The following is a 22,546-nucleotide window of genomic DNA, read 5'->3' as shown; positions in this document are numbered from 1 at the left end:
CTTTTCTTATCACCTCATTGTCTGTCTTGTTTTAGCAAAATTACATTAACTATTTAAGGCAAAATATTCTTTTTTTTTAAAAAGGAAAAACTCCCCTTTGGTATTTGAATGAAAGATCTCAAGAATATTAATTTAAAGAATACACTATAAAACTCTGATGCTACATATTAAACATTAAAGCTACCTCAATGTTTTAGTTCTTTCTAGTCAAAATTTATTTGGTCAATAGTGTGAACTGTGACCGTGGAAGATTGCTAGTTTCCGTAACGTATAATTGGGATTTTTTACCACTCTGCATCGGTGTAATCTCATTGTTAAATTACAATAATGCTGCAAGTTTAAAAAAAAATTGAGTTTTGTTTCGAGTACAGAAACTGGCACCTATTTAAAACAACTCAATGTCTTTATATTCTCTTCATAGCAGAATTCAAGTCCGTTCCGATAAATCATGGTCCAATTGCTTTTTAAACTTGATTAGTGATTTGTATTACTTTAATTTACAGATTTAGTTTTGGTGACACCATAATTATGTTACGGCGACAAAGTTTCACTAGAATGAACGATGGTAGCCGTTCGGGTCGTGAGCTCCCTTAAATCATTCCGGAGAAAGTATCACATCAACAACCCACAGGATTGTCCGCCTGTAGCGGGCGGCCTTCGACCGTTTATCCTTGGACAGCCTGATCGAGGGTCTGGCTAAGGATGTTGATAGATCATACGGTACAAGTTTAGATCATGATAATTGATATTATTATATTTTGATGTTTTTTTTGTTGGTATTTTTATTATTATTTTTTAAAAATTGTTAAGAATTTATTTAATAATTTTTAAAAAGATAAGTATTTTAGTTTTTATTAGATAATTAGAGTTTTACTTAAAAAATTGAAAAATATAAGTATTTTGTTTATATTTTGCAGATAATTGAAAATCTTATAGATCTAAGTTATCAACATAATCAATTGTGAATAGAATTGGTTACTTCAATTACAAATTTCAAGGTCACTTCACTTCTAAAACTAGTTAAATAGAAGGCTCTACAAAATTAAAAATTAACTCCCTTTTGGAGGAGAGATGGAACTTAATTTTTTGGTGGAGACTTATTCTGGAGGCTATATCATTATTCTTTTTTCTAGTGTTCAGAATGTATAAATAATTAATTTCTATATTCACGAGGTTGGACGTAATGTATTTCAACTCTTTGTATTTCTGCTATTCAATATATTTCTTTTCCATACTATTTTCAACCTTAACTACATCATAATTATTGATTCCATATTTGTGACTATCTAATTATTGGACATGATATTAGATCTAGATTATAATAAAACAACTATAGTAGAACTAGATTAGAATAAAACAACTATATTAGAATTAGATTAGAATAAAACAACTAATTGATTGGACATTTAGACATAGAGTTAACCATTGGTCATTCTTAACATTTGAACTTAAGGCTTAATGCGAACTTTTAATAAAGAAATATCTGAGACATATTAGGGTTCTTATTAATAAGTTTAGACTTGTCTCTAAGATATTAAAACTTGTTACATAGTGGTGTGAATGCTAGAGTCAGGAGTTAGAAGAAATATATTATGTACAATATTTATTTTATCATTTTAAAATTCTTAGCCTTAATTAGTAAATAAACATATTTTGAAACAACGTAAATCTATGTAAGAAACGATATTTGAACTTATCAACTTTATTACTTGTATGATTTGGTACTCTAGTCAATTTTGTAACATGTTTTTTATGCCTTTACCAAGACTTGCGTTTTGTTTAATCAATTATGTTTTATTTACCAATTTTTGTTTAAATAGTTTATATATTTTTCTTCCTATTTTTATGTATATTTCAATTTTTATACATAAATTAAATATCACTATTAACATGTTGCTTTTAGTGTTTCTCTGTTTTGTATAAATGTGAGGTAAGGGAAATGTGAGGTAAGGGAAGAACACACCAAAAGCACTAACCAAGCCTAATAATAACATGCATCAAGATAAAAAACGTTAAACAAGTGTTTATCGGGAGACAATCCAATATTTCTAAGTTTTTTTTCCTATTTTTCTAAGTTGTTTTATTTAAATTTTATTTTTTAGCATCACTTGCTCATGCCACCCTAGTCGCCAGCAAGTGGTCATGATTTATTTTCTATCAAGAAAATTAAAATTATGCTCTTACTTTTATTTTTATTTTTTTATATGTGGTTTACTTTTTATTTCTTTATTATTTTTTGTGTTTGGTAGTATTTTAATTTGTGTCTGAACATGTTTAATTATTAAATTATTTTTAAAATTGTTCTAATCATGTCTTAAAATTTAATGAATTATGTTTGGATGGATAGTTGAGTTAGAATATGTTTCATAAATTATTTTCTTGTCTCATAATTGTGCATATAGTTGAGTAGAGAGGTTGGACACGAATATAGTGCCTACCCGACCCGCAAAAGGAGTCCAAATTACCCGTCCGATACCCACTTAAAAAATACCTGCAGACTTTAATTTTAACATATATATATATATATATATATATATCAATGTGAAAATCTTAGTGATCTTATTGAAGCATTTTAATTTTAACCTAAAGTATAACCATTTAATTGGTACTTTTCTTATAAATTTGTGCTTTTGGTAATGAGAATATTGTAAAAATATTCAGGAAAATAAGAAGGATGAGATGAAATTCCAATATGGTAAAAACACTTTTTTTGTTTTTTTTTTTATAAATTTGCCTAAAGACAAAATGTTGGGAATTTGAGTATGAGGTTAAGTCTTGTGAGAAAGTTGAGCATCTTATAAAATAAAAGATGGATAAAGTTGTCGTTTTAAAGTTTTGAGTGATGTCAATCTCTTGTGTGAATTAAGTTCAATTTTCATTAGTCTTGTGTATCTTAATTCTTTCTCAAAAAATCCATCACAAAATGATATTACTCACTAGTTACATTTAAAAGGTGAAACATGAGGTGTTGATTGCAATAAAATTTTCTCACATGTATTGTAAAGATATTTTTATTGATGTTGTGTTAAGTTTATTTGTTATTCTTGATGTGACGATAGAGTAAACAAATATGATTGTTTTTCCATGGTAGTTGTTGGAAATATTTTATTATAATTTAAAAAATAAATAATTAAAATAAAAAAACTTACTCTTACTCATGTTTTTATAGACCTTTAATTTATGGGTTAATGGTTTTTATGGCTAACAGTTATATTCTTATTACTATTTACTCTTTTGTCTCCTTTTGCTACCTATAAATACTACCTAGATGCATGGGGAAGAACACAACAACAACAACAACAAAATACAACAAATATTAGAGTTCTCTCAAAAGTTTTCTTCTTTCCTATATTATCTTTAAGACAGTGGTGTTCATAAGGTTCGGAGATCCTTCGCTGTACTCGATCGATCTGACGAGTTGTTGTATCTTGGGAGAGAAACGCATTTGATAAGAAACACATATGATTGTGTATTTGTTTAACCCTATGCAGTAGGGACGTTTTCTCTCTAAGGACAGCGCTATGCGTGTCTCAACCCAGTATATTTCTACTCCTTACCTCATTTACCTTTTATCTTTTATTTATTATTGTTATTATAATTGTTGATCTCTGATTAATATTCATTGTTTTATATATTGTCTTAGTATTATTATTGATTTAATAATTATTATTATATTATTTCATATTTTTATTATTATTAGTATTATTTGAGTAATCATTTTCTAACATTCTTAGAGAGAAAATTATTATCTTGCTATTTCTACTTTTGATTACTCATCTGTATTCATTTCTAAAATTAAAAATAATATAGAGCTGAAGACTGAAAACACATTTTATGAACTAATGTGTTTGTTATGGCTATAATCAAATGAGTTTCAACTAAGCCTAAAAATTGATGTGTATAATTGTTTCTATTTTTATTGGTAACAATAAATGAAATTATGGATAAATAAAATTCATGCTCATTGAATAATTTGTTGTGAATTGTGATGTCTATAGCTCATGCTTATGTTGTTATATTAATTTATGCTTTAATATTGTCTATTCTTACCATTGATAAAGATGTTCTATACATATATATATATATATATATATATATATATATATATATATATATATATATATATATATATGTATGTATGTATATATATATATATATATATATATATATATGTATGTATGTATGTATGTATATATATATATATATATATATATATATATATATATATATATATATATATATATATACATACATATATATATATACATACATACATACATATATATATATATATATATATATATATATAAATGAGTGTTTTGTGTGAAACTCATGGTATTATTCATTATGTAACATCTTCATATAGTGTATATGGTTTTAATATAATGGTGCAGTGAAAAAAAAAATGTTTTTGTTTGATATGGTAAATGTTATGCTTCAAGTTCTAGCTTGCCTAATATTATATTATTCCTGCTTACCATGTATTGAACACAAAAGATTACGATAAAACTTGTTATGAGTTATGAAAGAAAAAAGAACCACATTTAAAATATTTCAAAGTGTGGGGGTGTCTTGTAAAGGTTAATATACCTTTTAATAAAAAAAAAATCTTTGGTTATTTATATTTATAAATGTCTAGAGCTGTTTCCTTCAAATAATAAATTGACTAAATTTGTTTATGATACCTCGAGAACTATTTTGCCATCTAGTGTAATATTATTTGTGTTTCTTATATTATGACAATATGTCCAATTTCTTGAGATTATTGAAGGATATATTTTTAATGTAAATTGGATATTGATTTTGGTGACACAAAATCACCTATTGGTTATGGTTATGTTTTAACCTTGGATGGAGGTGAACTATCATGGAAATATATTAAAAAATTGTTGTCATGATTTACCATGCAAGCATAAGTTATTCCTTTTTCTAATGCATCGTGACAATTAAATTGTTATATTTAAAGTTTTCACTACAAATGTCAATGAAATTGACATATGAGAATGAGAGACAAATATATTAGAAACTAAACTACTCATGGTACTGTCTCTCTTGACTTTGTCAGGTCGGAAAGAAATATTGCAGATCTGTTTATCAAAGGGTTGATGCATCAACAAGTATTTGAGTCGTCGAGGGGAATGAGACTATAGCCCATAAATTAGTTGCAACAATGGATACCCATCTCCACATGAATGGCGATCCCATGGAATGAAGCTCAATAGGTAACAACGAAGTTGTTGTTGACTAAAGTACACAAAATAATTTGATTAAATTTTGTGTCTCATTCCTATGACGAGGTGTACTATAAATTGTGACAATAATAAGGTTGAAGTATGTGCATTATTATGCTTATTTTATAAAATACCTCTTAATAAACCTAATGGTTGAGGTATGTGAATTATTTTATAAAATACCTCTTAATAAACTCAATGACAATTATTGTAGGGATGTGAGTAACAAACAACCTTTTGAGAGTTTACCTAGTGAGTGTGATGGTGGGGCCGCCATTGTGAGACATGGGCAAGTCTGTAAGTGACACTCATGAAACAAGATACATGCACAAGGTCGTAACGTGCACCCACCGATTAGAACCTATAATGAACACCGATATTGTATGTGTTATTTACTAAAACCCGGCCACAGGGAGATGTCTGCATTTTCTCGGGTGGAAGTTTATAAGCACTAGGTGTAAGGGTCAGACCCGGAAGGTTCCTTACACTGAACTACAATATTTTGTTTAAAAAGATAATATATTTTTTTGTTTTATTTTATTTTTTAAATTATGTGGGGGATTGTTGGAAATATTTTATTATAATTTAAAAAATAAATAATTAAAATAAAAAAAACTTACTGTACTCATGTTTTTATAGACCTTTAATTTATGAGTTAATGGTTTTTATGGCTAACGGCTATATTCTTATTACTATTTACTCTTTTGTCTCCTTTTGCTACCTATAAATACCACCTAGATGCATGGGGAAGAACACAACAACAACAACAAAAGACAATAAATACTAGAGTTCTCTCAAAAGTTTTCTTCTTTCCTATATTATCTTTAAGATAGTGGTGTTCATAAGGTTCGGAGATCCTTCTCTGCACTCGATTGATCTGACGGGTTGTTGTATCTTAGGAGAGAAACGCATTTGATAAGAAACACATATGATTGTGTATTTGTTTAGTCCTGTGCAGTAGGGGCGTTTTCTCTCTAAAGATAGCGCTATGCGTGCCTCAACCCAGGATATTTCTACTCCTTACCTCATTTACCTTTTATCTTTTATTTATTATTGTTATTATAATTGTTGATCTCTGATTAATATTCATTATTTTATATATTGTCTTAGTATTATTATTGATTTAATAATTATTATTATATTATTTCATATTTTTATTATTATTAGTATTATTTGAGTAATTATTTTCTAACAGTAGTAACTAATATATAATTAAAATAACAAGACATCATGTATCAACTCATGCACAAAAAATATCAATGGACAGTTTTTTTTTTCATTAGTAATAACTAATATACAATTAAAAGAATAAGGCATGAGGATGCATCAACTCATGTAAAAAAAATATAAACGTATAGATATTGATTTGGAAAGAGAGAAAATAAAGATGCAACCAAATAGTTTTCATGTTTAAGGCAAGAAAAACTATGTTTGTAGGTAAAAAATGTATATGATCTGAAACAAGTTATAAGAAAAAAGTACAAGAAGTTGGAGTTTATTATATGCGAACAATATTGTAAGAAACTACTTTTGATCGAATTATCTTAATTACTTGCAATAAAAAAAGAAGAAGAAAAAGTTACACACATTTGCATATATTCTTACTAGTATTATTATTCGTGGATGAAATTCGCATTATTGAAAAAGAATATTTCTAAAATTGAATTGGACAATTAGATAAGACATCTTGAGGAACATAGGAGCCACTATATAAATTATTGGTGTAATAATCATAAGGAAAAGAGTGTTGTAAAATAGAAAAGGTCAAGGTGATGGAAACTTCCTTGCTATTCATTTTAATTAGTTCTAAACAAAATCCACAAAATGAAACACAAAATAAATCAAAGTTTTTAGAATTTATTTAAGTGAAAAGTGGCCAAACTAAAAATTTTATATAGAAGACTTGATATTGAAAATACAAGAATAAATAATAAGAAAAAAAAAAGAGAGAAAAAGTTGTGATTTTCACATATTCACAAAAATGTAAGTTAGTGCTATTCTGAGTTATTTTATCTTATTTCTTATTTGTTAATATTCTTGTTTGGCTTGTTGATTATATACCTTAGTTATATATTTGTTAGGAAGTGTCATATAATTTTTATTTATCTAAATATCTTTGTTCACCCGTACATTAATGGATTTTTATCTAAAGGTGTGGTGATTGATGTACTTTTGTCGTGTTCTACTTTTATATTTAATCATCACATAGTCTTACAAGGTCGTCGAATTTTTGTTTTACTACTTAATATTCCTGTTTCTATGACATACATCTTTTACCTACCTTAAAATTAACTAGATAGGTTTAAGAAAATTATATAGACATTTGGCGTTTGAAATATCTTAAAATTAGTGTTGGACAGCATTTGAAAATGTTAGATCATAATCTGAGTTGATCTTGGTTTGACGTAAACCCCATTTTGGATTCTTTTGATTTGTTTGGGAATAAAACAATGACTGGTAGGAGGAGATGATGCTGTTTATGACTGCCACTGAGCTTAAAGGAGTGAAAAGAAATGAACATGGCTTCCGTGTTCTTTTTGGTTGTCCTTTCGTGGAATAGACCGTTTGTCTGCTCTTCCATTGTCGGTGTTGTGCCATTCTTATCAACTCTTCATCTTCTGCATTTTCACGCTTTACTTTACTCTTTACTGTACTGCGTACTATTGTTACCTTTTCCCCACTTCTCTTACTTTTGATAGCAGAGCACTTTTAGAGCATGTTTAATCAGATTTTTTTTCATCAATTTCGTATCAACACAAGTATTATTTTATTGGAAATATTGTAAATGTGAACGGTTATATAAAAGCAACTCCAGTACATGATAGATAGAAACTGCTGAAAAAATAAAGATTGCTATTGGAGAAAGACTTGGTGAGACCCAATTTGAATTAGTTGTCTCAGGTAGCAAGTGCTTCTCTTCACAGAAAAGTAGCCTAGTGTTATCGAAATACCGGATACATTCAGTAGTAGTATATTGGTATTTTAACCCATTTTTTTTATTCGTTTGTAATCTATCATTCCAATCATCCTTTAATTATTTATTTTTATTTTTTTAATAGTATGATATGATGATTTAGAGGTGATTGAAATAGTAAATTGAAAATGATAAAAAAGTATATCAAAATATTATTATTATAAAGCGTATGAATGTAGGTGACTTTTCAAGTTTGTTGCCAAATCTCAGGACTCAAACTTAGATAGGTGGTGGAAATTACCAAACTTTGAGTATGGTAAGGGTAGAGGGAACTTTCAGGTGAAGTGGTGAAATGCGTAGAGATCGAAAAGAACACCAACCTCGAAAGTACTCTGTTAGGCCAACGTTCAATGGCGGATTTTGACTAAAATTATTAGGGGAGCCAAAATAATATACTTAAAATTTATATATATTTAATATTAATTCAATAAAAATGAATATATAATTTAGTATAGCTATAACTATAAAAGAAATTGCACATATCTAAATATTATCTATCATTTTTTCATATTCTAGAACTTATCAAATAATTCAATCATAACTACATTTTTCAGCTATTTTTTTTCAATATAAATAACCATATTATCTACAAAATATTCATTTTGCCTTTTACTAATGTGCACGTATCGATTCAAAAATTATCACAAGCATTTCATTTCATTGTTATGCGATGAGTAACGATATTGTCATGTTTTGATTTTCACTTTCTTTTTATCAATTTTAAAAAATGAATTTATTCTTTTGTTTTTCATCAATATACCTATTTAAAAAATAAATTTAATACTAACAATAGTTTATCATAAACTAATCAAACATTAAGAGGCATAAATACTATAAAAAATTATGATAATCGAGTCCACTTATAAATTGTCTATAAAAAATCACATAATAGATTACTTACTCTTCTATATTCATAAAAAATAAATAATATACAAAATGTCATAAGATAAAAAAATAGTGCTAAATATTAAACATGTATTTTACTACAAGTGAGACAATAGAAAGTTACTTTTTTTTTTAATTTAAAAATGGAAGAAAATATTAAAAAATGAGGATAAAAATAATGAGTTTCTTTTTAACTTTTTTTTTTCTTCGATGACAAAAGAAATAAGGTAAAAATAAGATATGAGTACAATATATGAAAAACTCAAAAGACAATGGTAAGAGAAAATGAAAATTATCTTAACAATTTTTTTCTTTATTATATTTGATTGTATATTTTTACTATTGACATTAAATATTATACTTAAAAAAATAAAAAAAATACCTAACTTAATTTTTATTACTTTTTTAATATATTATTACTTAATTTACAAAAATAGACATAATTTAACAAAAAATTTAATAACATAATTTAAAATTAAATATATAATTTTAAAAAATGGAGGGGGGGGGGGGGGGGGGGGGGGGGGGCGTGGCCCTGCCAGCTCCTAAAGAGCTTCGTCACTAAAAATGGAAAAAATTAGGGGGGGGGGGGACGTGGCCCCGCCAGCTCCTAAAGAGCTTCGTCACTACCAACGCTAATACTGAGAGACGAAAGCTAGGGGAATGAATGAGTTAGATATCCTAATAGTCCAGTCCTAACCGTAAACGATAGATAATATATATATATATATATATATATATATATATATATATATATATATATATATATATATATATATATATATATATATATATATATATATATATATATATATATATATATATCAATCCATGCAATATTATAACTAACGCGTTAAGTATCACATCCTTATTCCATCATTACTCCACGCCAAATTATGCGAAACAAGCTTAAACGAGCCAATAAACCAAAATACTTGGTCTATTCCTCTATTTCTTCTTCCATCTTTTTATTTTCTTCTTTCATCACTCATAATATAAAACACAATAAATATATTTTTGTTATAATACAATTAAAATGTATGTTAAATTACATTATCTAAAATATTTAAATTATATATTAAATGATTAAATATGGTTTCAAATTACCCAATCTAAAATAAAATATACAATCTAAAATATAATTCCAAATTAAATAATTCAAAACAAAACTACATAATCTACTGTGTAATTCAAAATGTATTCATCTAAAATTATGAAATTCAGTGTGATGACGCGTAGAGATGGCAAATAAACCTGTCTCCGTGGGTATTGTCCGAATCCGTCCCTATTTTGACGGAGAATCCCCGCATTGACTGGGTAAGAGTATGGGTATGGGAAATCCCCGACTTTTTCAATTGGGTATGGGGATATACATATCCCCGCCATAATACCCGTCCCTGTTTAAATTATTAAAATATTCTCAATTAATTAAGTAACCATATATATATATATATATTATTTTTTATTTATTCTAATTATTTGGTTTGTCATGAAACTCATTTGCATCTCAATTATATTTTTCATCTTATCATAACATTTATGTAATTAAAAAATATGTATGTCAATTAAAATATTTTATGTCTCACATTTAAATATTTCTATTATTTTTTAATAATTTTATTTATTGTATATTTTTCATTCACATAAAAATGTTTAATACTTTCAATTTAAGTATTTAATAGCACAAACCTTTCGTTTACTAGGTAATATAAAAGAAAAACTCCTTTACTTATTATTATTATTATTATTATTATTATTATTATTATTATTATTAGTTTTTGTTTCATTTGAAGAACTCTTTTGTTTCACTAAAATCATTTTTGTCATTTCTCAACCATTGAGTAAATATGTTGATATTTGAAAAGTTTTCTTAGATCTCTAAGATATTTTTCAACTTGTCATACCCTTAATTATACATTATACATTTATTTTCCTTTCCTTTGTGCAATTTCTTTCAATAGTCTCTCAAATTTTCAGTACACATTTGTTAATTTTTTTAATATTATTATTTCTTGTTTATTTTCATTATGTAGAATATTATTTCGATATATTTTATATAATTATTTTTTATTTTTTAACTTATTATCAATCATAGTGTAATTTTTTCAGTATAATTGTATAAATAACTTTTATTTACTACAATATAAAAATTTAATATAATTGTCATAAATACTTTTTTATCACCATCCAACATAATTGAAGTTCAAAAGATACAAGATCTATGTTAAAATTTTATTATTATGATTATTATTTGTTATTTGTATCATTTTGATCAAGTAATGTATTATAACTTTTATTAGTGTATAAAAAAAGAGATTCATTAGAATTTAAAAGATTGAAGTAAAAAAAATTAAAATATATTTTAATTTGAATATTTGTTTTCCTTTTATTTTTTTAAAAAAATATTTTTAAATTTTATCAACTAGGTTTCATTAATGTTTGCAAATTTAATAAATGTGTTGGTTCTCATGAAAATTTATTTGGTATTATAATTTTAAATGTAAACAATTATAATTTATTTTAAACTTTTATTATGATTATTATTTGTTCTTTGTATCATTTTGATCAAATGATGTATTATAACTTTTATTAATGTATAAAAAAAATATTCATTAGAATTTAAAAGATTGAAGTAAACAAACATTTAAAATATATTTTAATTAATTTTTTTTCTTTTATATTTTTAAAAAAATATTTTTAAATTTTATCAACTAGGTTTCATTAATGTTTGTAAATTTAATAAATGTGTTGGTTCTCATAAAATTTTATTTGGTATTATAATCTAAAATGTAAACAATTATAATTTATTTTAAACTTTTATTATGATTATTATTTGTTCTTTGTATCATGTTGATCAAATGTTGTATTATAACTTTTATTAGTGTATAAAAAATAGATCTATTAGAATTTAAAAGATTGAAGTAAACAAACATTTAAAATATATTTTAATTTGAATATTTGTTTTTCTTTTATATTTTTTAAAAAATATTTTTAAATTTTATCAACTATCTTTAACTAATATTTGCAAATTTAATCATTGTTTTGGTTCTCATGAAATTTTATTTAGTATTATAATCTAAAATGTAAACAATTATAATTTATTTTTAAGTATTTGATATCGAAGAAACAATCATCCTTCTACTATTGAATATTTATTAATATTATGTTTACTTTATCATAATTTTGTATTATTTTATAAAGATTAATTAAAATTAATATTGAAGTAGTAAGAAAATGAATATGAGTATGAGTATAAGATTATACCGTTATCGGATGAAGATGAGGATGAGACAAAAGTTTGATACCCCTTAATTTGAGTATAAAAATAAATTTTTTCTAATAAAAAGATAGACATAAGATAACGAAACCGGTGTCTGTCCCACCCGTTGCTATTCGTAATGATGCGGAAACAATCGTCCTGTTTATATGATAGTTTGGGGAAAAGAATTAGGGGTTGTGGAGAGAAAAACTATGTGCTTAACAGAAATTGGGCCCAACACGCAAACATAAATTGAACAAATAGAGAACGTTGGCGGCGATGTCCGAGAGGCCGACAACATCGCCACCAACGAGGAAGAGAAAAATGGGAGACGTAGAGGATACCACTCCCAAGAAACCTGCGGCAAAATGGCCTCTCATCAAACCCAAAAAGAATCTTCAGATTACCCAACTCCGAGATTTCGATCTCTTCACGGTTACAATTCTATCTTTTTTCTCTGTTCAATTCCTTCTTTTTTGGGGTCTAACTTGATCCGGGACGTTGATTGCTTCCCCGTACATTGATATTCTTTATGTTTGCTTCAAATTCAGTTGAAATTTTAATCTTTCAAAGAAAATTTAATAGTTCAACAGTGCCTGCTAAAAGTATCCACGTGCTTATTGTTTTCTAAATAATTTTTATTTTATTTGGGTTTAGGTCCAGAATTTTTTCTCCTCTGCTGAATCGAAGGCATTCGTTAAAAATGCTGAGTCAATTGGTTTTGCTCATCAAGGGAGTCTAGGTCCTACTTATGGTGAAGCTTACAGAGATAATGATCGAATCTCGGTGGATGATCCTGTCCTTGCAGATACTATTTGGGAGTCTGGACTTAGCAAAATGTTCTCTGATATAAAAATTCGCGGAAAGGTTGCTGTAGGCCTGAATCCAAATATTAGATTCTATAGGTTTGTTTATTTTCTGTGACAAAAGTTTCTGGTGGATTAGTTATTAAAATTGTTCAGTTGCTAAAGTTCTTCTTGGGCCATTGTATTTTCAGTTAGGATTACGTTTATTTGAACACCCAAAAATAAGAGTAAAGATTGATACTACATTTGACACCATGCTCAATTATCTCTATCCTGCAATTACTTTTTATCTTTAGCATCGTATACACACCTTAAAAACACCTCCCAAAAGCCACATTGGTGTTCGAACGTTTTCCTTTCATTTTTGCTGTCCTAGAATTGGACCACAGGTCTCTTTAAGTTTGGTTACGAGAAAAATGTTGATAATTTAAATGCATCACCTTCACCAATGATCTTGGACTTCTGCACTTCAGGTACAAGACTGGTCAGCGGTTTGGACGGCACATTGACGAAAGTGTTAATCTTGGAGATGGAAAACGCACTTATTATACTCTTCTAGTGTATTTGAGCGGTGGACCTAGTGAACTTAAATCAAAGCCCAAAATTGATTCCAGCAATTCCTCAGTTTCATCTGTTGATCCTTTAGTTGGAGGAGAAACAGTATTTTATGGTCCAAGAAATAAGATTGTGGCTGAGGTAAATTATTGATTTTCTTTTAGTGAAATATGGATTGGTAGGCAATATTTTCTTTACTTCAAGTGAGTTTGAATCTATGTTTCATGCAAATTTTGGAATATGACTATATACTTTGGGTGATATAATACAAAATTAATTTCCCAGGTGGCTCCTACTGAAGGGACAGCACTTCTTCACCTTCACGGAGATAAATGTTTGTTGCATGAAGCCAGAAATGTTACCAAGGGTATCAAGTATGTGTTTCGTTCAGATGTAGTATTTGCTTGAAGAATGGTTCATGACTAGTACCACATAATCTGGTATATTCATCTCCTGAGGGCTTTTTTTGGTTAACCTATTGCTCAAGATATTGTTGTGTTATCTTGATTTTCAGTGTCGGTAATATGTTTAGTATGGAAGTGTATGCAGTAGATAATTTACCTTTGAGTGTGAACAGATTAGGGAAGTTATTTTGAAAAACTCGTATAGTAGTGAAAATCAGGTTAATTAAACCAATTATGGAGCTACCCACTCAGAACATTAAGGGCAGCCTGGTACTGTAATATAAAGCTTGAGTATGAATAATTTTTTTGGATACTTGAAGTTGAATTTCGGGGAGAAGTATTATCTTCTATGTCCATTGAAGAATTATGCCGATATTTCTTAATTTCTGTATACCTATTTGCAGTATAATGTCTGTGGGATTTGTTGATTGATCCATCAAAACACGGTTTCTTTAATGGGCATAGATGAAAAGTTCGTTGACTTTCCTATGAGATGTTTAGGTGAAATTTGAAAAACTCATTATCTATTTGCCTTGTGTTCTCTTTAGTATAGCACGCTTTTATGTTATTTACATATTATCATGAACAGCACATTTTTCCAATGAAAATCCTTTACAAATTTAAATCATTGCATATATTTTATAATTAGACTCTTTTAGTGTAGGACATCAGCAAACTTAGCCCAAGTAGTATTTCTCACAGTGTTAATTGCTGTTTGAAATTCACATATTGTGTGCTTGTTGCATATCCTTCTAGTTTCGGGGTTAAAAGTCTGGGCATTGTTGGTCTTAAGTTATCATAGAATGAAAGAGACTTTGTATACTCTGTGCATTGTTTGTCTTAAGCACAAACGATTTTATTTCAACATTCGTAACAGTATCTTTGTGATGAGACTGTAAACTGTAATTAACTAAAGCGGTGGCAAAGAAAACAAGAATCAGGGCAAATTGGTCTCTGTTCACTGTCTCTCTCAGTTTGCCATCCTGCAATTAACTCTTACTTCTCCATTTCTAGAGCCTCTTAGATTTCCAAGTTTCAACATTGAAGCTGTGAACTCTTTGAAAAACAAGCCCTGATCTTTCGCAAATGCTTCAACAAACCATTTAGTCCTGTGATCACCAACAAGTGATTGATCCGAAAAAAACACACCTTTTCCAGCCAAAAGTTGTTTGTAATAGTCATTGTCAAACACTGATGCTGTTGAGTCCAGGAACTGTCCTGCATTATGGTTGTGGTTTGGTTTTGGACACTTCTTCCTTAGGTCTAAAGCAAACTCAGCGTTCATACTTGGATCTGTGTCGTGTAATGAACTAAAATTACGAAGACGTGCCTCAAAGGAAGAACAATGTGAAAAGCCTAAAGTGTGACCTCCCGATAAAGTTGCCAAGTCTTTGACTGTCAAACCTCTCTTGGCAAAACTCTGAATTAGTTGGCTGACATTGAAGGTTGGAGCAGGTAAGTTGATAGTATCAGATGCCTTTGATACTCTTCCATCTTTCCTTCCTTTTAGTACATTCCAATACGGGCCTCCTGACTGTTATAGTAAATAAGAAATGTTGACATTGTAATAAATAACTTCCTTTTACTTACCTTATGATATACTCATGCTTCATGGTGGGGATCATTATGGAATGTAGAGACCAATAATAATATCCAACATACTAAATATCCTGAATAATAATATATGCTATTCAAGATTCTCAGTAATAAGTGATCACAGTGTGAATAAACATTTTAATTATTTATGTAGAATGTATTTGGGCATTATCTAAATCTATTATGTGATTTGTATTCTCTTAATGGAATATTTTAGATCATAAAATGTGTCTACTAAAGGGTACCAAGAATTTAGCAAGTTTAAAGTAGTTTGGAGACTTGGATATTACCATGGCTACCACATCTCTTGCTGAAATTGCAATTATATCAGCACAAGAAACAGTGCGCGGGCAAGCCGATTCAATCTTTGCTTTGGCTTCATCAATCACATAGAACGACCGAACTGATATGTTAGGAGGGCCATCTTTCTCTGCTTGGTTGTTGGCTGTTGAGTCCATCAATATTGATGCATCACACCCCTGTCATTGAACATCAATCAAAACACGCATTTGTACACATTAGTTACTTTTGATCATTCATCAGTGTGAATACTCTGTGCACCTGCGTGTGTTTTGTCTTGGGTGAAAGATCATACCCTTATGAAACAATCATGGAAGAACATTCTCAAGACACGAGCTGGAACTTTTGGATCATGCTTGGAAGCTTTGAGAACAGTCTCTGAAATTAATTTTTCCAATTGTGGGCAGGTTTGGTCGTAGTAATGAGCATGAAGTTCAGCTTTGGATACTGAAAATGTTGTCAAAAGGAGGAAAATGATTGGAAAAATGTTTTCTGCTGGCAGAAGGGCCATATGATAGATCAGAATTTTTGTATTTTGAAAATGAGGCTTGGATGAGAACCTCATGAAAGATGCATTGCGATATTTATACCATAGTAGTGTACGATTTAGCAAAAACATGCTTAAGTGTGATTAACTGTACTTCAAAAGTTAGAATATTAGCCTAGAAGTACAGATTTTGACCTGTCTTCTGTTATGCTTTATCAAAAAACCTACGCAGATCTTCTGTTGCTAACAGAAGTACAAACAGAAGGTTTCTATCGTGTACTTAATTGTTTAGCTTTGAGTAAGGCCTTAAGGTTGTTTCTTAGGTTTCATTGCTTGTAATTAAGATAATATTTTCGTCCAACATCCTGGTTAGGTTACATGTTACTTCATAAGTTGTTCTGTTGGTATATGACTCTCAGATGAGTTTAGTAATGTTGTAAAGTTTACGAGAGAAGTGCGTAATTCTGCAGCCACAAATTGCCCGCATTGTGCGGAAGTTTCATTTTTATGTTATAAAAATCAGATTGGTTATGAAACCAGCCAGTGAACTAGCAAATAACCAGTACAGGTAGATTTTTATGTAATTATTAAGCTTGCAAGCTGATGAGACAGGTTAAAGTTAAACAATCAATCCAGATTGGTGATTTGCGTCTCAATGGTTTTCATAAAATATTTGATACTGTAAAAACCTCATACTAGACTTTGATATCTATTGAATTTAATGTTTAAAGTAACAGCAACTGCACTCAGCACAAGTACTACTGGTTTGACCGTTCAGTCATTGGTTGAACCAGTGATTTAATGACCCAATAAAGTTGATAGTAACGCTGAAGATCGCAGCATGAGTTATGATAAAATAAGTCATTTTGAAGTTAGTAATTTTAAGAAAATCATTTAAGAAACGGATAGAATTTTGCATATTAAAAGAACGAACTGATTATTTTTAAAATGAACAAATTAAACAAACTCTTAAAAATAACGAAATTTTAATCGAAAAGGGCACTTATTTCCAAGAGGGAAAAAAAACTTAAACTGTTAGGTCAAATATGTTCAAACAAAACATGTTATATCATTATACAATAAAAAAAATTTGTTTTATAAAGAAAATATTGAATAAAAATCCAAATTGATTTAAATATTTTTGGAAACTTAAACCTGCTAACTTTTTTTCTTTGTATGAGATGTTTGGAAAATAAATGTTGTCTTAAAAATTAGAATTATTTTCACCATATGCAAATATTTAGGTAAATAACAATTGATATTCCTGAAAGATGCGTTAATTACACGTCTTGTATTTTAGAATATTACATTTTTCTTTTAAGAGATTTAATGTGTTGAACTATCTTTAACATTTTTCTTAAATATACATTGTCTTTAATATATTGGAATTTGTTTTTAAGTTATGTAAAGAATGTTACTTGAAACCGTATTCTGTGAGCGTTTGCCACGTTACATTGCGTGTAGATAACACAAGTAATATCGAAGAATAAAGGTAAATGAAACTCCACTATTTGACAATTTTTTTCTTTTAATACTTAATTTGATCATTTTAAAAGTTTTAATATGACGCCAGTTGAAATGAAGATATACTTGTGAGAGCCAAATTTTCAATTGAATAAATTCAACCAAACAAATGTCAAGTGTAATTAAATTGAACTTTAAGAAACTGTTTGGAAGAAAGAAACGTAATCTTTGTTAAACATAAATACACTTATATAAAACGGATCTTAACAAAATATTTTAAGGATGTAAAGAATAATCTGTAAAAGTTTTGAAAAGGTCAAATATATGACATATATTAAAATTAAAATAAATTATTTTTACATATATATATATATATATATATATATATATATATTAATTTATGTGTATTAAAAAAAACTAGGATCAAAGTCCTCCCAGGGAGAAAAAGTTCAGACACTGTATACAGCAGCACCTAATTCTGGTAAGATATATAAATTATATTTAGTATGTAAACTTTATGTCAGCATGATGGTGAATATGTTAAGAAATAATATAATATCTAATATTGGAATTTATATCAATTATTTAAGCAGTACATTAAATTTAATTCAATATTTTTTTAATGACGTAACTTGAGTGTTATAGCTAAAAAAATAGATTTAATTTTTTAAAACAACCGAAACAATTACTTAGTCAATTGTTTTAAAACGTCGAAACAATTTTATTTAATCTCTTTTTTTTTTTCTCTCCAAAGCACTTTCATAAAAGACATTTTGTTGCCAAATGGTCCTTCTATTTTATCTATTTAATCTTTTTGGGCTCAACATTTTGGCTTTATCCCTATAAATAGAGACAAAGTGGAAGACCTGTGGCAGTGGAGAAGATAAAATGTAAAACTGGTGATATTTAGCAGAGTCAAAAGGAAATTTTATAATATTTAAAGTGAGTGAAAAGGGATAAAAACTAAAAAATAGCAATTTAACAATGCAAAATTACATATAGTCAACTAAAATTTATCAAAATTTTCATTCGGCACCAGGTTGCTATGCTTACCTTTGTGGTAGTGGTGCGTATCTGACATGTAAAAAGATGGTGTATCTATCATATTGTGTTTGTTATAATATATCTAATGTTTTTTTTTTTAAATAGAGTTATGTATATAAATAAAAAAATATCATTTTAATATGAAATTTATTAATATAAACTAGTTTCAAATTAAAATTCTATTCAATTTTAAATAACTTATTATAACTGTAGAATATATATTAAATTGATATGTTCACCAACAATTATTTCTATCATACATCATGTTTAAAGATGTTTTGATATTTATTCTATAGGATAATCTAACTTGTGTTTGGCGTGTTATAGTTGTCGATGTCTATTTAGTTGACTAACTCTTTCAAAATTGACTTTAAGAACTAAAAAACAGCTCACACATGAGATTGAGAATAGTAAACTAACTAAACTTATATCACATTTATCAGTCTATCTTATTTACGTTCTTATAACTTTATATTTGTTCAATTTAATTATAAATTGAATTTATGTAAAATATTTATAACAACTCATGGCTAAACTGAATAAATCTTAAGTAAAAGAAAATCTCTTATACCTATGTGTATGTGAATTAAAAAATACAGATATGAAATAGTTTCTTTTGGAACTGAGGATAAAAAACAATGATTATTAAAACAAAAAGTTGTTTGTGTGTAAATGTAATAGTTTGTGTCTTCGTTTGCATTACCCAAGCGATGATAGTAGAAAAGGCCGCATTGGTTGAGTGAACACGAGTCCACGTGTGGACCAGCCACGTATAGTCCTCACAACAGACACGTGTAGAGAGGGCCAGCTGGTTCCAACAAGGAGTGGACCCCACAAAATCATAGGGACACGTGCCTAAACCCAGGAATCACATGCCCAAATATCGTGGCCCAACTTCAACCACTCAGCACGCTCCACGGACACCCTCTATTTCCCCACCAACTTTTTAGCAATGGACCCCACCCCATAACACGTGCATAAACTCACGTGACGTGACAAAACACCAATCAGACTTACCTTCATCCATCCCATTCCCTCCCTCCCACGTGCCATCGCACGGGTGAGACAACGCCCTACCCTACCTCCATTGCTTCACATTCCCGATAACACACACCGTTTAAAAAATAAATAAAAATAAAACAAAAAGAACAGCCTTATAAGGTTTTCATTAAAAATAATTAAATCCTAACCATTATCTAAAATCAACAAAACTCAAATTGAAAAAGTAATGGTCTAAAACTAAAAACACTATCTAATTGTTTTGTTTTTGTTCTTGACATTCAAGGCTTTGATGAAGGTGGCGCTTGACCCAAAAATTGAAGCTCTTTCTTGTCATAAATTTCCAAAGAGAAATCCCTGAGTATTTGAGTGGTTGTGGCGGCGGATGAGGAGGATGCGGCGGCGCTGGTAGTAACACTCACTGAGCTCATAGTAGAACCCACAGTGGACGAAGAGTTCACAGAATCCGAGGCACCATTTGAGGAGGGCTTATCCTGTTCGTGCATCTGGAAGGCAGAAACAAACCCCGAAATGGGCCGGGCCTGCACGTTAAAAAATGGGGCCGCCGTTGCGGGAATGGCCCAATACTGAGGCGGGTTTGAAGCGTTTGGGAACATGAAGAAAGGCCCTGAACCGTTACCGTTCCAGAGTGGAACTACTCCTCCACCACCGCCACTGGCAACACCGCCATATGCCGTTTGCGCGATTGGTGCGAGCCCTGAAGACACCGAAACGTGGTTTTCGTTCACGTCGATGAATTCGCTGTTCGACGCTCTCCTCCTTCGTTTCTTCGGGGTGTCTTCCCCGTCGGGCCTCGCGGCCGAGGATGTCGGGATCTTCAGAGTACCACCGACAGACACCGCAATCGCCGGAACAGTGCCGGTGCCGGTGGCCTCGATGATAGCGGGCTCGGCGTGCTCCAGAAGCCACCGGATTGTTTCTCCGTCGGACTTGTGCCCCAGCTCCCGCGTCAGCTGGAATATCCTGGCGGCGCATGTAGCCGGCATCCGGATTCTGCGGCCGCGCCCTTCCACCTTCGTGTGTCGGTCCTTAGAGGGCCGCTTTGCCACCGTCAGAGGCATCGGAATAACATTCATGGGAAGGGCCACGTCAACGCCTTGCTCCGCGTCCACGGCCTCTTCTTTCATTTGAAGCGCCTGCGGTGAAGACGGAGAGGGTGACGACGACTCCGGCTGGTCCACCATTGGCGGTAACAGCTTCTCCGAAGTGTCATCCCCGTCATGCGTGGGATTTGATTCCATCCTGAAGAAATTCCAAACTTTTAAAAACACCCAAAAAAATATGACTGAAACCCAGAAGAGACACAAGGAAAAATACTTTCAATTTCAGAATTTCAGAATCCATTGGTGAAATAGAAAATTACAGTTTTTTGCAGCGGGAAGAACAGGGAAAGAGCAAGAGAGTTTAGGAAAGTTGACCGTGTTTGAAGCTTTCTAGCCCTGCAAAGATTAGAGACTAATTCAGAATTGAAAGATGGATTTTGATAATTAAAAATTATGAATGAAAAATGGAATAAAATGAATAAAATTGGGACAGAGACAACATAGAAGACAGAGAGGAACAAACCCTAACAAAGGTGAGAGCCCCACTTATCCGGATGGAAGAGGGACCCTCGGACCCAGTGTGCTGTATTTATTTACACAGTGAAATTGAATCAATGGTCAGATACACTCTTCCCTATAAGTAACACATTGGGATGATGCCACGTGGAGTGTCTAAGTTCTACTGTGACTTTACTGTTCCAGTCCAGTTCTGTGCCTAATTCAAGACAATTTGCAAATTTCAATGATACAGAAAAAAAAATCAAAAGTTTCCTTCTTTTTGGCTGAGTAATGGGAAAGTTACTGATTTTTTTTTTTTTCAAAATAACAATTAATGATTATTTAAAAATTAGATGACAATATTAATGTGTTTAGTTACTATCAATCTTTTCACAATAATGTAAACATTCATTTTAAAATATTTTTTTGGCATAGTTTAATTTGTATAATATTTAATTATTAATTATACCCTAAAGTTATAAATGTCTTAAATTAAGAGTATTAATTTTATTATGTTAATTAACTAATGACTACCTTGATCTAATTCAAACTTATGTGAATTTTATTTATGATTAAATTAAAGTTAATTTAGTCTAAATTAATAATCTATACAGGGATTGAATGATAAATTTTCTAGGAATGATTTGAGATTCAATTTTATATTTATTTAGGCATAAAACTGTATTGTATACTTTTTTTGTATGTTGAATTAGTTTGATGACTTCAATTATTTACTTAATAAAGTCTTAATTTGTGTAAAGATTACATTATTTTTCAACAAAGTTGATGTTAAAAATTATAACTTTTAACAAAAAATTAAATATTTTTAAAATTCTAATCTAAATTTATCTAAACTAAACAAAACCCAACCCTATATTTTTTTTAATGGGTTAACGCATAAACTTATCAAAACCTAACTAATTAAATTCGTGAATATCATTCAAGCATAATTGTGAATTTCAATGTAATCAGAAGTCAAC

At 29.6% G+C, this 22,546-nt stretch overlaps 3 protein-coding genes across 4 annotated transcripts; 1 reads left to right on the top strand and 2 right to left on the bottom strand.

Annotated features, from left to right (window-relative positions):
- The first annotated feature begins 12,532 nt into the window (after positions 1-12,532).
- Positions 12,533-17,005, top strand: LOC114191541 (2-oxoglutarate (2OG) and Fe(II)-dependent oxygenase superfamily protein). Of its 2 annotated transcripts, XM_028080767.2 has the most exons (5): positions 12,533-12,784; positions 13,007-13,254; positions 13,629-13,851; positions 13,996-14,150; positions 16,418-17,005. In XM_028080767.2, the coding sequence occupies exons 1-4, from the start codon at positions 12,629-12,631 to the stop codon at positions 14,116-14,118; spliced, it is 750 nt and encodes a 249-aa protein (XP_027936568.1). In that variant the 5' UTR covers positions 12,533-12,628; the 3' UTR covers positions 14,119-14,150; positions 16,418-17,005. The 2 variants fall into 2 exon arrangements, with proteins under 2 accessions (XP_027936568.1, XP_027936566.1); XM_028080765.2 differs by lacking the exon at positions 16,418-17,005 and having other exon boundaries at positions 13,996-14,439.
- On the bottom strand, positions 14,576-16,575 carry LOC114191540 (peroxidase 66-like). The gene is made up of 3 exons (XM_028080764.2): positions 16,306-16,575; positions 16,001-16,189; positions 14,576-15,648 (listed from the first exon to the last, which is right to left on the bottom strand). Exons 1-3 carry the CDS (start codon positions 16,573-16,575, stop codon positions 15,085-15,087), a joined length of 1,023 nt encoding a protein of 340 aa, XP_027936565.1. The 3' UTR covers positions 14,576-15,084.
- Positions 17,006-20,140: 3,135 nt separating the features above from the next.
- On the bottom strand, positions 20,141-21,646 carry LOC114190262 (TCP family transcription factor). The gene is made up of 3 exons (XM_028079075.2): positions 21,592-21,646; positions 21,389-21,464; positions 20,141-21,267 (listed from the first exon to the last, which is right to left on the bottom strand). Exon 3 carries the CDS (start codon positions 21,264-21,266, stop codon positions 20,286-20,288), a length of 981 nt encoding a protein of 326 aa, XP_027934876.1. The 5' UTR covers position 21,267; positions 21,389-21,464; positions 21,592-21,646; the 3' UTR covers positions 20,141-20,285.
- Positions 21,647-22,546: the final 900 nt, after the last annotated feature.

Source organism: Vigna unguiculata, chromosome 7 (genome assembly GCF_037176805.1).
Source record: "Vigna unguiculata cultivar grain cowpea cultivar isolate G323 ecotype 2 chromosome 7, ASM3717680v1, whole genome shotgun sequence".
Classification (NCBI taxonomy): domain Eukaryota; kingdom Viridiplantae; phylum Streptophyta; class Magnoliopsida; order Fabales; family Fabaceae; genus Vigna; species Vigna unguiculata.
Note: the sequence above shows the minus strand (reverse complement) of the source record. Positions and strands in the feature narration are given on the sequence as shown.